This window comes from Sesamum indicum, linkage group LG10 (genome assembly GCF_000512975.1).
Source record: "Sesamum indicum cultivar Zhongzhi No. 13 linkage group LG10, S_indicum_v1.0, whole genome shotgun sequence".
In the NCBI taxonomy this organism is placed as follows: domain Eukaryota; kingdom Viridiplantae; phylum Streptophyta; class Magnoliopsida; order Lamiales; family Pedaliaceae; genus Sesamum; species Sesamum indicum.
In genome coordinates this window covers 15,178,309-15,193,935 of record NC_026154.1, presented here as the reverse complement: position 1 = coordinate 15,193,935, position 15,627 = coordinate 15,178,309, and the positions used below count along the sequence as shown (strand labels likewise).

Sequence of the window (15,627 nt, the reverse complement as noted above, 5' to 3'; positions counted from 1 at the left end):
TGGATGGAAAATTTGAAAAATTATAAAAAAAAATTATGCACTTAGTCAATAAAAAAATCAAAATATTTTAAAATATAAATAAAATCATAAATTTTATTCTACAAGGGCATTTTGGTCACTTTACTGTAAAAATTAGATGAAAACATAACGGAGTGAGTTAATTATTAAATGACCATTAAAATTAGAAAGTATTGATAATTTTTTGAAATAACAAGAGAGTATTTATAATTATACCAAATATAATAAAAAATTATTGTAATTTACCCAATATTAAAAGTGAAAGGTGAACTTTTTAGAGATATGATGATAAAAGTAAAACAAAAAGAATGAGGCGTGAGGTACATTTCCGTACCAATAGGTGCCCAACTTATGTGGTCTTCACTTTTTAACTCTACCTATTAATACTATACGCGCTTTTAGTTCTTATTAGCAAGTAATTATCAGTAAACGCTCAAATTAATACATCTCATAAGACACGTTTACTGCATGAACGTTGCAAAAAGGAAGTAGTGCTGTCGGTAGATCACATATTAATCCAAGGGCCCATGGTAATATCCAGCCCACTTAAATGGAAAGAATTATGTGAACTTGGGCTGACAGCCCACTACAAAATAATTGGATTAGATTTTCTATTACTAATTTTCATTTTGCCCCTCCGAATTATGCTTCTTTCTGTATTCTGGCCTCTATTTTTTTTTTTTTCAATTTATCAACTACACGAGTTTTATACGTTATCAAAAAAAATCATCACATGCAGCTCACATGAGCAAGAATATACTTTACTTCTAAAAAATTACTCATAAATTTGGTAATTTTATGTCGGACTTTATCTTTTATTGCAAGAACATAATGTACTCCTAGAATATAAACTAGATCTGATATTTTGTGACGAAAAATTATGCTTGTGCCCGCGTGTGACCATTTCTGGTCAGAATTCCACCATAAAATGGTCTAAAATGGTAACTTACAAAACTCGTGCAGTTGGTTTAACAAATTGGGGGGAAAAAATAGATAAACAAAGTACCAAAAAAGTTATAGTTCTGAGGGCAAAATAATTTTAATCAAAAAAATAATATTGCATTAATATGCAAATGTTAGTGTATAAAATCTATGTAATCGATATATTTAAAATAATAATATATTAGATATAATATCAATGTAATATGAATATATGCAACAAAAATATCCAAATTGCAAATTTGTTGATTGTGCACCCTAAAAAAATACCACTATTATTTTTAGATAAGTTGGTCCGTAACGCCTTTAAAGTCTCATTCAAATGCGTTAGAGCGCAATTGTCAATTGTTTTATGGGCATAATTAATTGTACCACACCTTATAGTGTCTATGCCTACTTGGTCACGAAACTGCGTTTTGGTAAGTACTACACTCCATACTTAATACAGTTAGTGGTCATATTATGGCCTATATACTCTTTTATTTCAATAGAAGTTCCCCCTCTCTGGCAAAATTATATATTTGATCCTATAATTTTAGATTATTAGTGTTTTTAATCATATAACTTACTTTATTTACACATTTAATCCTTTTCTCTGACGAATTTAGTTATGAACATGTCACATTTGATCATTTCTTGGATAATTAGTTCTGTGTTGATAATTTTGGTCCTAACGACCTATGATTATAGAACAAAAAATGAGATCTTTACAGTGTGAAGGGGACCAAAGTTGTTAAAAAAGATTAAATGTGAGATGTTTAGGATTAAATTCATTAAATAAAAGGACTAAATGTGTAAATTGAGTAAGTTAAAGGACTAAAAGTTTTAACAACCTAAGTTATAAGGCCAAAAATGTAATATTATCTTTTCTTCCCCTCCCTCTTCTCTCACTTCCCTCCTTTTTGATAGTGGTATTTATAGGGTCATTTGAAGATGTTTTAGTAGCAAATTTTCATGAAATGTTTCTGAGGGCTGCCATCATAATAAATTTTTATGAAATGTTTTTGGATGGTTTTGTCCCAATTATCCTCATAAAATATCTTCCTCAAATATTTGTCGGGGTGCTGTAATAACAAATTTTCATGAAGTATTTTCTTGGATTTATGTCATTACCACGTAAGATCGAAGATTCGTAGCCTTCCTCACTAAATCGTGATACACACAATGTACAAAGCATTCAAGTAACACGACCGCCAAGGACTTGGTAATAGGCTGAATCATGGGCGCGCTTGTGAGTCAATTTGAGGAGGATATACCTATAGAACACAGAAGAGATGCGGAGATTTTTCAAGCAACCCACAAGCAGTGAGATGTACCTAAATACCTGTATTATTATACAAGAATTCTATTTTGTACAAACAATAAAATTATGTGGACATATTATATATTACTATTAAGGGTTAATTGCAATTAAGTCCCTTTTAAAAATGTAAAATTACACATTTCTCCAATTTTTTTTGAAATTATACTTAGACCCCTACGAAAAATTCATTATTTACATTTGACTTCATTTTATTAGAGATGAAAAATGCTGATATTAGCAAAAAAAAAAAAATACATAAGTTTCTAATTGTATCTCTCATTTAATGTTTTCATATAATAAATTTGTATTTATGAAGGAAAAAATACAATGATGTTAACCTCACTTCATATATATATTTCATAAGTACAAAAAATTACATGGAATGTTAAATAAGAGATAAAATTAAAAATTCATATAATTTTTTTGTTTACATAAATATTTTCCATTCAAACCCTAACGGAAGGAAGCCAGGTGTAAATCAAGAATTTTCGGAAGGGGTAAGTGTAATTGGTCTTAATAATATTAAATATCAACACTTAATACGTATCTGTAAACTAATGCAATATCCTTTTAGTGTTCATTTTATTCTCATCAATCAATTATATGACATAATTAAACTAAATCTCTTGTTAACAACAATACCTACCAAATTAATCAAGTACAAGTTCAATCTGCAAAGAGCAATTATTATTAGGTTGATGCCTTATATATAATTAGGTTCAAATCCCAAAATTGTGAGTAGAGTAATAAATTATGTACAATAATCTGTTCTAACGTTTGGCATAGTGACGAATACTCTTTCGTTGTTTGATAAATTATCAATACTCTACGATGTTTGATGAAAATATGTAATCTGAGATGAAGGTTTGAAATTGTCAATTTTACTTTTATTGTATTTTTTTAGATAATTAAAAAATTACAAAAAAAAAGGGCAAGGTGGAGGGATAAACTTTAAAAATTATAACAAAAAATTATCCATTCAGTCCATAGAAAATTTTGAATTTTTTTTAAAAATAAATAAAATTTTAATTTATAGTCCTCACGGGCATTTTGGTTGGTTCTCCACAAAAATTAGATGAAAACTAATAGAAACTAACGAATTGAGTTAATTGTTAGACGATTGTTAAAATCAGAAAACTATTTTTTCATACAATTTAGGGGGTGTTTGTAATTATGCCAAACTAGATGCAGGGAGCTCGTTATACCCTTTTAAGTATTTATAGTCTATTTATGTAGTAATTTCTTGTTTTTTTTTTTTGGTTTTCTTTTAACACATTTGTTAATTTGGAAATATGAATATATCGAATTAGTTTTTAAATTTAAATATAATGAATCAAATATTATTAAAAAAACCATATCCAAACCAAAATATGAGAAGAACTGCACGTGGAGGAATTGATACAATTCTTCATTGATTTAGCCACTGGTATGATGGTGTACACCACAAGTTACACATAATAGGCATTTTTGCTTTCTCTTGACAATAAAAGGATTATCAAGAAATCCTCTTTATTCATTTATTTCGATAAATCACGGTATGTAAATATAAAAGGATTTGCAAGAAACCCTCTTTTCTTCTCCAGGGTTGTACGTCCGCATGCCTAGTAAGGGCGTTGGCCAATGTAATTGCCAGGAGGGTCATAGTTGCAAGAAATGAACCACCACCCGTTGTTGCATCGAGCCCTCGCACAACCTACCCGTACCGAGTTGCGCCACACCACCTGCGTGTAGTGCAGACACTCTCCGCCAACACAAGAATTCGACGAGTAGTCGTAAAAGGGCTTCTCCCTTACCCACAACTCCACCGCGGCCCGGCCTGTGAACTCGCCACTGCCCTTGGCAAGGTTCTCCCCGTATGGCCGGTTGGTGGAGTGGACCAAGTTGCAGTCACCAATTCTTTGATTGACGTAGTTTCGGGCAAAAGCTGCCACCTTTTCGTCCCATGCTATGGGTCCAACCCCCACCTGGGCACGGGCGGCGTTGTGGGCAGAAACGTAGTCCTGCGGGGAGTTTTGGGCATGGCATGACGAATATTGTAGAATGGTTGCAATAGCAAAGAAAAAGAGAGCTACTAAAATAGTTTTATGCATGTCTAGTTTGATTCGGAGCAAAATGACTGATTCATGCAAAATGATGCACAAGAAGAGGGTATATATAGGTAGAGTAGCATGGAAATTTTTGGCATTCTCAATAATGGATTTTCTCACATCTTTACTATTCATGTCACGTTTTTTCTTTGGATTAAATATATTTTTCGTCCTTAATTTTAGTTATTTGGTGTTTTTGTTCTTAACTTTCTCAAGTAGCATTATGGTTCTGTAATTTTTTAATTTAGGTCACCTCCACTAACAAGAAGGGTGTGGATTCTGACGAAAAAGAACTAAAATCTTAAAAATGAAAAAAATACAGGACCAAAATGCGACTGTGAAAAGGACGAAAATGTCAAATGACTTAAATTACATGACCAAAAATAAATTCAAGCCTTTTTTTTCCCCTTCTTTCTTTCTTCTACGCAGGATTTGACGTTATAGTGTAATGCTTTTATTACATCATTCTTTACGTCGTCTTCCTAAAATGATAATTAAAAACTTATTTCATTCGAAAAATTATATAAATCAGAACAACTTATCTTCCCTTCAAATTTATAGTATGTGTGGCATACTCAAACGAGTATCACATTAATTAAACAATTTAAAAATTAGCCCTTATTTTTAACAATAAATTTCAATTGATAAAAAAAAAAATAGACCACTATTTGGTTAATCAATAATAATGTGACGGAGATAAAGATATATCAAAATTCATATGTATTTAGATTGAAATGAAATAGGAGTCGTGTAAAAGTTACAAAAAAGAAGATATTTTTTCTACACCATAGAAATTTCTACGGGAGACGTCGTGGAATCTCCAATTTCTACAGAAAAGAAAGTGACTTGGTTTTATTTTCCAGTTGCATATGCCTACATGCTATTAACAAGCAGCCGCCAGCTACCAATGACCTTTTTATCTAGTGGTTAAGATTAAGGTTTTATGACTTACTTCGAGATTATGGGTTTAGATTACAAATAAAAAAAAAATATATTTTTACTATATTATAAATGACAATGGCTTAAAAATTATTGTAAATTAATATTATTAACTATGGTTAAATAAAATCTAAATAAAAATTTAAATTTTTACCACGATTAAATTAATATTCGCCATAGTTTTTGGTATAGCGAATGTTTTGATCATACTTACAGAAACAACGACTGATGACCGTTGTGAAGCCGTGGTTGATTTGTATTTACAATGATTTTTTTTCTTTTGATTATAGTAATTAATCGTACGAAAAATCATATTTTTCTAGTCAGTCCTACCGAATGTGTCTCATTTTTATGTGAGTTTATTATAATTTATTATTTGATCATTTTTAGTTATATTGATGTATTAATTGAAACGACGTATTACGTTAAAAAGGTAGCTGCTAGAGGAAGGCTTTATTTGTTTTCATTTTTTTTTTTTTTTGCCTAGAAGATATTCGAAAATATATTGAATATTTGCTTATATTTTTACGAAATATATAGTTCAGCGTATTTTAACTCATTCTTATTTATTTTACACCAATTGAAAAATGCAAAAGCCAAACATAGTATAAAGGGATACTTACACTCTCCTTTCTTGTAGTTTGATGTAATCATATGTGAACTTCATGTGCTTTTGAAAAATTACATCTGACACCCCTGTGGCTTGCTTCCTTCTAATAAATAAGTCCTAAAATTGGTTAAAGTTTACTAAATTTATTGATATTAATAAAAAAACTGAATGAAAATTAATATTTACTTTTGGTTGACTTATTACTGACTTATACGTACCCTTATGAAGATGTGCCTGTTCACGTACATTAACTTGTGAAGACGTATGAGGGTAATTTTGATTATAATTAAAAATATTTATTTGACCTGTAATAAGTCAGTCGAGGTTAAATATATATTTTTTTAATTAATATCAATAAATTCGGTGACTTTTGATAAATGAGGGACTTATTTATTAGATGATAAAAGCAAACCTCAAGAATAATAAATATAAATTTTCAAGTTATAAATAATTTATATATAATTATATCAAACCTGAGAAGAGAGGACAATCTAAAATTCCCTATTATAAACTCTATAAAACAACTTAACAAACATTTATCTCTATTTTAATTTCTCTCTATTTTCCAAACACAACACACACACACTCTTCGTGGAAGTTTCTCATTAGTTTGTATCTGCCTGATTTTTCCGCTGACTTAAACGTTACATTTATGAATTTTAGTTAATAATCAACATCATATTTAATTAATATCGAAAAATAAATTATAATTTTCAACCACTACTATTAAAATAAATAAAATAACTTATGCATTTTGAAATTCAAAATTCGAAGACTTTAAAATCCTTAAATATTCGGGTGTTATATATTTTTGAACTTTTATGGGCATGGCAGAAACTAATTAATATGATTTGATATTTACATAAAATAATACAAAATATTCAACCACAAGTTATATATGTATAAGTAATTTTTTTCAATTAAAAAAAATTATATATCGTAGTTTTATTATCTTCACATTTTTCAAGCAATATCTCTGAAAAAATAATACCAAAATCAAATACAATCTCTATTATACTCTTCAAATCCTCCAAAATTCAGACTCATAGTATCATATATTAAAACAAAATTATTATTGGCTAAAATATTAATAATTATGGCTAAAAATAATTATTATTAATAATGATTAATTTAAATTGATGCAAAAAATTAATTTTTTTTACCATAAAAAGTTATGTGCTACAGCTAAGATCCATAATACAAACATTAGCACAAACATTAGTCAGGACAAATATTTTAGCACCACGACCAACAATCGTTGCTTGACCGTGATCAATAAGTTGAAGGATTTTTTTTAATTTAGTCACATTTATTATGATTTTCTCACATTATATCTCATAAGTTGAAGATTTTCTCAATAATTCTCACGTGCATTTTCTGTCCAATAATTAACAAAAAATGTACAGAAATGCATGTGAGACTGTTAATGGCTCCACTAATTATTGGACGAAAAATGTACGTGGAGGCTAAAATTAAGAAAAATTTCAACTTATGAGATGTAATGTGAGAAATTCATAATAAATGAGACTAAATTAAAAAAATTAAAAAATCTAACATATAGAACAAGAACGTTTTCCCTTTTGGTGGCTGTGGAATCTTGATCAATCAGTTCATTATGGATGGAGTTGGACCACCGTGTCCAACGGAGGACATGATGAACATGAAGCACTGCTGGCTGCTAATACACAGATATGAAACATGGTAGAAGACGACATTGGCACAATTTGTGGAAATTTGTGATTGCTGTTTGTCCTCTGCCCCATTCTTCCACTGCAGTCAGAGGCTTCCAGCTTAGTTTTTCTTTGAAACGGTAGTTATTATTTGTTTGGTGGAACTCAAATTCACGTTATTCTTAACACATGACATCCTCAATTCAAATATTTATTTAGGGTGAATAGCAATTTATCTCCATGTGATATTAAAAATGAGCACATTACCCCCCTATAAAAAAAATATAGCAATTTACCTCCCTATACTTTTTAAAATGAAGCAATTTACCTCCTTATATAGGAAGGTACATTGCTTCATTTTAAAAATCATAGGTGGGTAAATTATTGTATTTTAAAAAATATAGGGAGGTAAATCGCTATTTATTTTTTCACAAGAGGGTAATTTCTCATTTACAATATCACAAGGGGGTTGCTTGCATTTTTTCCTATTTATTTATGAATATAAAAGTGTTTACGGATAATTTTGGCTCAAAATATACCCCCCTCCCCCCCTCCAAAAAGAAAAGGTGGACAATTTGTGTGCTTATATTATTATATATAAAAGGAAAAATGACAAAAGGCTCTCTTGAGGTATTTGTAATAATGACAAATACTTTATCGTTTACGAAGATCTTTCTAAAAATTAATAGTCATTTAATAAGTACCACTTACAATAGGCTGTCACGAGAAATATTTGATAGACGACCATTAACTTCAGAAGAGTATTTGTAATTTTTTAAAAAATAAAAGAGTATTTATAATTATGACAGATGTCGTCCGTTATAATTTAACCTATATAAATTTAAAATATTTAAAAGTACTTTAATCTTTTACTAATAAAATATATTTTTTGATTAATTTTGTAAAAAACCATGGTTAAAGAAGTTGGAATGATAAAGTTGGAGAAAAGGAAGAGAAAATCATGTATTTGTGCAAAAAAAAAAAAAAAAAAATTCATCATAGTTTTTTCCAATCAAATGGGGTTGATTTATTATATATATTAAAACATATATCAAAGTAGTCATTCTGATCCACTCCCCTTCAATATTTTTTTTCCCAATAAGATTTTATTCATAACTACATCATTCAACACATCTAAATTTAAATACTATATATTAATATTTTTAAATAAAAAATATATTTAAAATAAATAAAATAACCTACTATAAAAGTAGACTAATAGTATATACCTACAGTCATATGACTCACACCTACAACATTTTGGTTGTAAGACCTTAACCTTACTACTCGAGTAATTATAGGCCTCATTGACATCCCATAAGGTTAGGTCAAACTACAGCTACATCCCTTAAGGGGTGTTAGTGTAATGTTCAGTTGCACCCCTTCCGAAGATTCTTGGTTTACACTTGGCTTCCTTCCATTAGGGTTTGAATGAAAAATATTTATGTAAGTAAAAAAATTATATAAATTTTTAATTTGTCTCTTATTAACATTCCATGTAATTTTTTGTAATTATAAAATATATATATGGAGTGAGGTTAACATCATTGTATTTTTTCCTTCATAAATTATGAAAACATTAAATGGGAGATACAATTAGAAACTTATGTAAGTAATGTCCATTAGTAGTCGAAACCCTAAGTCCTAATTTGATCTGTTAATTTTTTTTGACCACTTTGCGTCGGAAGGACCAGAATTATTACAAATTTAAAATATAAATGACTAAAATTGTTAGTCTCATAGTACGGGATCAATTTCGCCACCCTCCAATACATTCAGGACTAATTTTATAATTTTGCAAATATAATATATATATCTATATGGAAAGATAAAATCTCACGTGCATGCGATTGTTAAGGAGCTTTTTATTTTTAATTAGTTCCCAATTGTGCAAGGGCAGTCAGATACAAAATTGTTCAACTTCGATTCGTTAAGTCAAAAATCACAAATCACTACATAAAATGAGGTTTTGTTCTACTGGTAATATAAAACTTAGAAATTCTTTATTTAAGAAGCGATTTTTTGTTTTTATTATTATTTAGATGATTTCTTAAGCATTATGCGTATATTTAATTAGATTTGAACTAATTATATGATATACGTAACATACTTGTTGTGTGATTAATGTGCTATTTAAGACTAATGATAAATTATATAATAAGTGAACCTTTCATTACATTATAACCCTTCAAACCCTCTCAAGCAAAACTTATAGCATTACAAATAAAGAAAATTCCCACTCAAATCAAATTCATCACCTCATTCAATAATAATTTAAGATTATATTTAGACTAATGAATTTAGATTTGAGGAAAAATTTTTAAAAATTAATTTCAAATTTACTGCATAATACAAAATTTGAAACCCATAACTATTTAACAAAAAAGAGTTTAAATTCAAAATTGAAGAATTTGAAATTATATGAATTTATTATTAAAAATTTAAAATCCTTTGATCCAAGATATAATTTAAAATAAATTCGAAAGTAATAACCTTATCCACATGTATAAAAAGCTCAATTTAGTCTAATGAGCCCAAACTATATATAACGACTTTCATATGTCACTAAAAACTACCACAACATGATCGTAAACTTCTTTTATTCAAATCAGGTCGGTCAAACTAAATTAGTTATAAAAAGTATAATGTATTTATTATGTGATTTATCATTTTTTGTAAATTGTACATCAATCACACAAAAAATATAATACACTTGTCATATAATTAATTCAAACCAAACCACCAAATTAGATTTGGATTAGAATTTCCATCACCGTGATCATAGTGATTAAGACTAATAATACATGATACAAACCCTTCTATTTCTTCATACTAAATAAAAAACCACCACCAACATTCCATCATGATCACACATCTAACATTGCTAAGAATGTCAATGAACATAGAACCCTAGTACGGCCGTCGGCCGACGTAATTCCCCGGAGGATCATAACTACATATGACGAACAACCAACCGTTGCGGCACTGAACCCTGGCACACCCCAGATGAACCGAGTCGTTCCAAACCACCTGCGTGTAATGCAGGCACTCCCCACCAACGCAGGAGTTGGAGCTATAGTCGTAGCACGACTTCTCACTCACCCACATCCCCACTGCATCCGTCCCCGAAAGCGTCCCCCACCCCTCGGCCAGATTCTCGCCGTAAGGCCCCTGGGAGTGCTCCAGCTCGCAGTCCCCATAGCGCTTGTGGGCGTAGTCCAACGCGTAACGCGCGACGGTTTCATTCCAGACGAGGGGACGGACGCCCACCTGTGCTCGGGCGCGGTTGTGAGCGTCGAGAAAGGCTTGCGAGGAGCTTTGGGGTTGGGGGAGGTCGCGGGCAGCCATTGCTGAGGCGATTACTAGGGACACTGTGAGGAGGGAAATGGTGGAGGAATCCATTTTGTGAGATTTTTGGGACGGTTATGGGTAATGATATGTTGCTGTATTTATAATTCACAGGGAGTAGCAGAGGTCTTCCTCTCTGTCAGTAAGGTTGACGCATCACAATCAAAAGATTATATATATATATATATATATATATATATATGTCTACTGTTATAAAAATTTTTTTGTTTCTTTGTTTCATTTGATCGAATGAATTGATTTGAAATATTGATGTATTGAATTAATTTTTGAATTTGAATGTTTTAATGATGTAATGAATAGAAGAAGATAGTGATAGTGTTTAATTAAGTTTCCAAAAATGGTTTAGGAAAGGTATATGGTGTATGTGTTTTTACTTTTTAGCCCTTCATTTTTTGGTTACTTTTATTATGGTAAGACATTTATTAATTTGCGATGGTAAGTATAATTTGAACATAGCTGCATGATACTGAATATATAATCTCCCCATAATTATTTCAAGATTTGCAGGGGTTATTTTAGGAAAAACATATATATATACATACATATGTACGTATTTTTTAATTTGATATAGAAAAATCAAGCACAAAAAGACATCTATTGCAAAAGTCGCACAAAAAGACGACAATGGGGCTTCACACGCGTAATAAGGCACACAATTTGTTTTTGATACATTGTAATAACCTGTATTTTGACATCTACCAACTGCTGTATGTGTCGAAATCTCGTGATTGATGGAGATGCATGATTTTTTTATATATATATATTTCGTTTGGACAAGATTTAATCAAAATAAATTAACCATCATAAAATGTAATATTTCAAATTCTTGTAATATCAAAGAAAAATCTATTTTTCATGGTTTTTGATAGGATTAAATTAATTGTAGCTACTCCAATTAAGACAACATAATTGGTTCCATCTAAGAATCTAACTTACATCACTAAAAAAAGAATAGATTGTTAAGTACATTATAAATAAATAACGGTTTAAAAATCATAATAAAATCATTATTATCTATGATGATCAAACCAAATAAATAAAAAAAATTTAATATTTTTCACGGTTAATCTACATCTACCACGATTTTAGCAATGACCTAAATATATATTTGTGATTATTTTTAGTTATGACTAATATTTTGGCATCGCCTGCAAAAATAACTGCTAATAACACTTGAAAAAAATTACTATATATTGCCTACGATTTCATTGGCTATAGAAGCTGTGGTAAATAACGATTTGATTGGCTATACAAAAATTTAACTTATTCACTATAAAAATTATTTTTGGCATTAGTCATGACATATGTATTAGCCATACTTGCAAAAACTATGACCAATAATTGTTGTGTGGTCGTAATCAATAATTTTTTATTATGACTATTAATTATTAACCATGATAATTAATTATAATTAAATATTATATTTCTTGTAATGTTGTTGTTATTTTTAATTTAATTTTATTTAATTATATAGAGAATCACCGGTATTATTGTGGGTGAGTGAAGACAAATACTAGAGGACTCGAAATTGTATGACTATGCATGCAGATCTTAATCAATTTATTTCAGATAACAAAGTATATATACATATATATTCTTTTGGAATTATTTGAATACTTATATATTATATAATAACATTATCAATCTCATCGAATATTGTCCTGGCTTGGCAGTAAAGTCACTGGTCATGTGAACGCATGTCACCATCCTGCACCTATTTGTCAAAGAATTACTTGATTTAAGAAGAAATGAAAAGATGTGTTTTTATTTTTATTTTTATTTTTTTCCCCTTTTTCCTGAACAAAAGTGCTTAGACATGGTGATTTATGGTCAATGAGACTTAGTTTAATTGATGAATTTGAGGTTCGATGATCTCAAACCTATCGTGGTATGGGTATTTGATATAATTCTAATGATAGTTGTTGATGTACTGTAATAGAGATAGTTACACTTTTAGTCTCATAAGATAAGGGGTTCGACACTTTTAGTTCTCTATTTTATGGAATTTTTGAAATAATCCTAAAATTGAGAAAACTCGACATATTTGATCTTATAATTTACGCGATTTTTAAAGTGGTCCTAAAATTGAGAAAACTTTACATATTTAGCCCCATAGATCATATAAAGTAGAGGACTAAATGTGTCGAGTTTTCTCAATTTTTGGACCATTTTGGAAATTTCGTAAAGAAGGGTACAAAATGTGGAGTTTTTTAATTTTTGAAATCATTTTGGAAATCCCGTAAAGCAAATGATTAAAAATGTTAAACCCCCTATTATATGAGATTAAAAGTGTAATTTTGCCTACTGTACTGGAATTGTTAGTTAGTTCTAAATATTTGGTGTTGATAATTTGTACATATATATTAATTGTTAATGATTGAAACTCATAATATAATTATTGGAACTGTTCTGGAAAAGGAAAAGCGAGAGAGAGAGAGAAGATGATGATGATCTATAGGCCAATAAGATCTTATTCAAGTGGTAAGATTGAGATCCCATAATAACAAATAAAAACATATTTGAGTCCCATAAATGTTTTTATATATAATTTTTTATGACGAAATTACACTGTTAGTTCCATAGGATAGGGGTTCAATATATTTAGTCCTCTATTTTACGAGATTTTCAAAATAGCCCTAAAATTAGAAAACTCGACATCTTTAGTTCTCTATTTTATGAGATTTTCAAAATGGACTCAAAATTGAGAAAACTCGACGTATTTAATCCTCTACTTTATCGGATTTATGGGACTAATGGATTGAGTCTTCTCAATTTCAGGATCATTATAAAATTTTCGTAAAGCATAAAAGTAATTAAATGTGTCGAATTTTCTCAATTTTGGGACTATTTTAAAATTTTCATAAAGTAAATGACTAAAAGTGTTGAACCCCATATCCTGAGGGATTAAAAGTATAATTTCATCCTGTTTTTCCAGTAGTAATTTTTATTTGTTCTTTTTTTGGGTTTTGGAATTATTAATATATTTAATAAGAATTTGATATTTGAACATTTCAAATTAAGGACGCAGTGAATTATAACGGGCAAAATCTTTTGGTACCACAATTGTTGGAGGTTAAGGTTTTGGTACCGTTAAATTAAAAAATAAGTCTTTTTGATCCCATGAAGTCATGTGGGGCGTGTATGATTGTTATGCTCTATTAATTGCCGTTAACCAACTATTTTGGAGGGAAAAAGCACGTGATGCTGCGAAAAAGGAGGAAAAATTAGCATAAATTAGGGCTTCAATATCTTAATTTCATTTCCCCACTTTATTATTTAAAATTTTTAATGTCAACTAATATATAATAAAATATTAATTAAAAAAAATATTCATATTGTACAAAAGTCAGGCGGAAATTATGTTTGAGAATTTGAATACTTGAGCATAATGGAGATGTTTGGCAATAAATTTTACAGAGCGGTAATTACGGAACATGTACTTCAACTTTGAACCTCAATTAGCTCCAATTTTTCAGCTCTGTATAATCACATCCAATCACTTATTTTGACTAAACAAACACATCCCTATTCCGAACACTTAAAACGTCAGGCCATTATTGAGTTGAGATCCAGAACTCTGACTACAAAACATTGTGGCATGTGCAAACCTAATGATGAAACTTTGTTCCTACAATTTTATTTTTCTTTTTAAATTACAATCACAATTTTTAAAATTTGACATAATTATAAATATATCGTTATTATTTAAAAAATTAAAAATATTTTATAATTTAAAGTCCGTTTAACAAGGAGTTCATTCTGTTAGCTCCTATTAAGTTTTTCATCCAATTTTTATAATTATAAATACAGTTTCGAATTATAAATTATATTTTATAGATATTGTATAATTTTTTAAAATATTTTTATAAACTAATGTTTTTCTTACCCACTCTCAAATTTTATTTTATATATATATTTTTTAATTTTAAAAAAATTTAGCAAGGATAAAATAGTAATGTTTACTTCACTGTCTAAAAGCTATATAATATTTTTTTATTTAAGGGGGATATTTATAATTTTTCAATCAATAAAAAAATATTGATAATTATACCAAATATTAGAAAAAATAATTATAATTTACTCGAGAAAATATATCATTGGTTTGGATTCTCATAATGGAGTTGAGAAATCAGTTCTTATTCTCCAAAAAGAAGAAGAGAACATTGCTGCATGTGCAACTTTATCGACTTGTATGTATGTACAAAATTTCAATTTTTGGGGTTTTAGTCTAGTGGTTTTAATTTTATTTTAATTAGTTTGATGGTTGCAAACGTACCACATTTCGAACTTTTTTGGTGTATTTGGTGCAAATATATATCTCCAAAGAAAATTTTTTATAAAAAGAAGTAAAAATTAAAAAATATAAAAAATCAAAGATAAGATTGTTGCTAGAAAACGACAAAAGGCCAACAGTTAGCAAAGTAGAAAAGCTAGCTGAAAATCACATGGCCGACAAACCATTATGACCAACAGTTGAAAAAAACACGACCATAACGAACGTAGTGACGTCATCCGAAAGAGACAAGATAATGATAAATGCAATGATGTCATCAAAAAATAAGTTTGGAGTCCGAATTTGAAGTCCGCGGACACCTATAAATAAAGATGTAATGAAGCATATGGGTATCATCAGAAAAACTTTTCCAACTCTTCAAAGGATTAGAATTTTGAGTCTTTTCAATCTATTGTAGT

The 15,627-nt window shown here is 29.3% G+C and overlaps 2 protein-coding genes across 2 annotated transcripts; both read right to left on the bottom strand.

The window, feature by feature from the left end:
• On the bottom strand, positions 3,648-4,395 carry LOC105172653 (pathogenesis-related leaf protein 6-like). Its single transcript, XM_011094171.2, has one exon. The coding sequence runs from the start codon at positions 4,348-4,350 to the stop codon at positions 3,862-3,864; it is 489 nt and encodes a 162-aa protein (XP_011092473.1). The 5' UTR covers positions 4,351-4,395; the 3' UTR covers positions 3,648-3,861.
• LOC105172652 (basic form of pathogenesis-related protein 1-like) lies at positions 10,295-11,045 on the bottom strand. Its single transcript, XM_020697543.1, has one exon. The coding sequence runs from the start codon at positions 10,966-10,968 to the stop codon at positions 10,477-10,479; it is 492 nt and encodes a 163-aa protein (XP_020553202.1). The 5' UTR covers positions 10,969-11,045; the 3' UTR covers positions 10,295-10,476.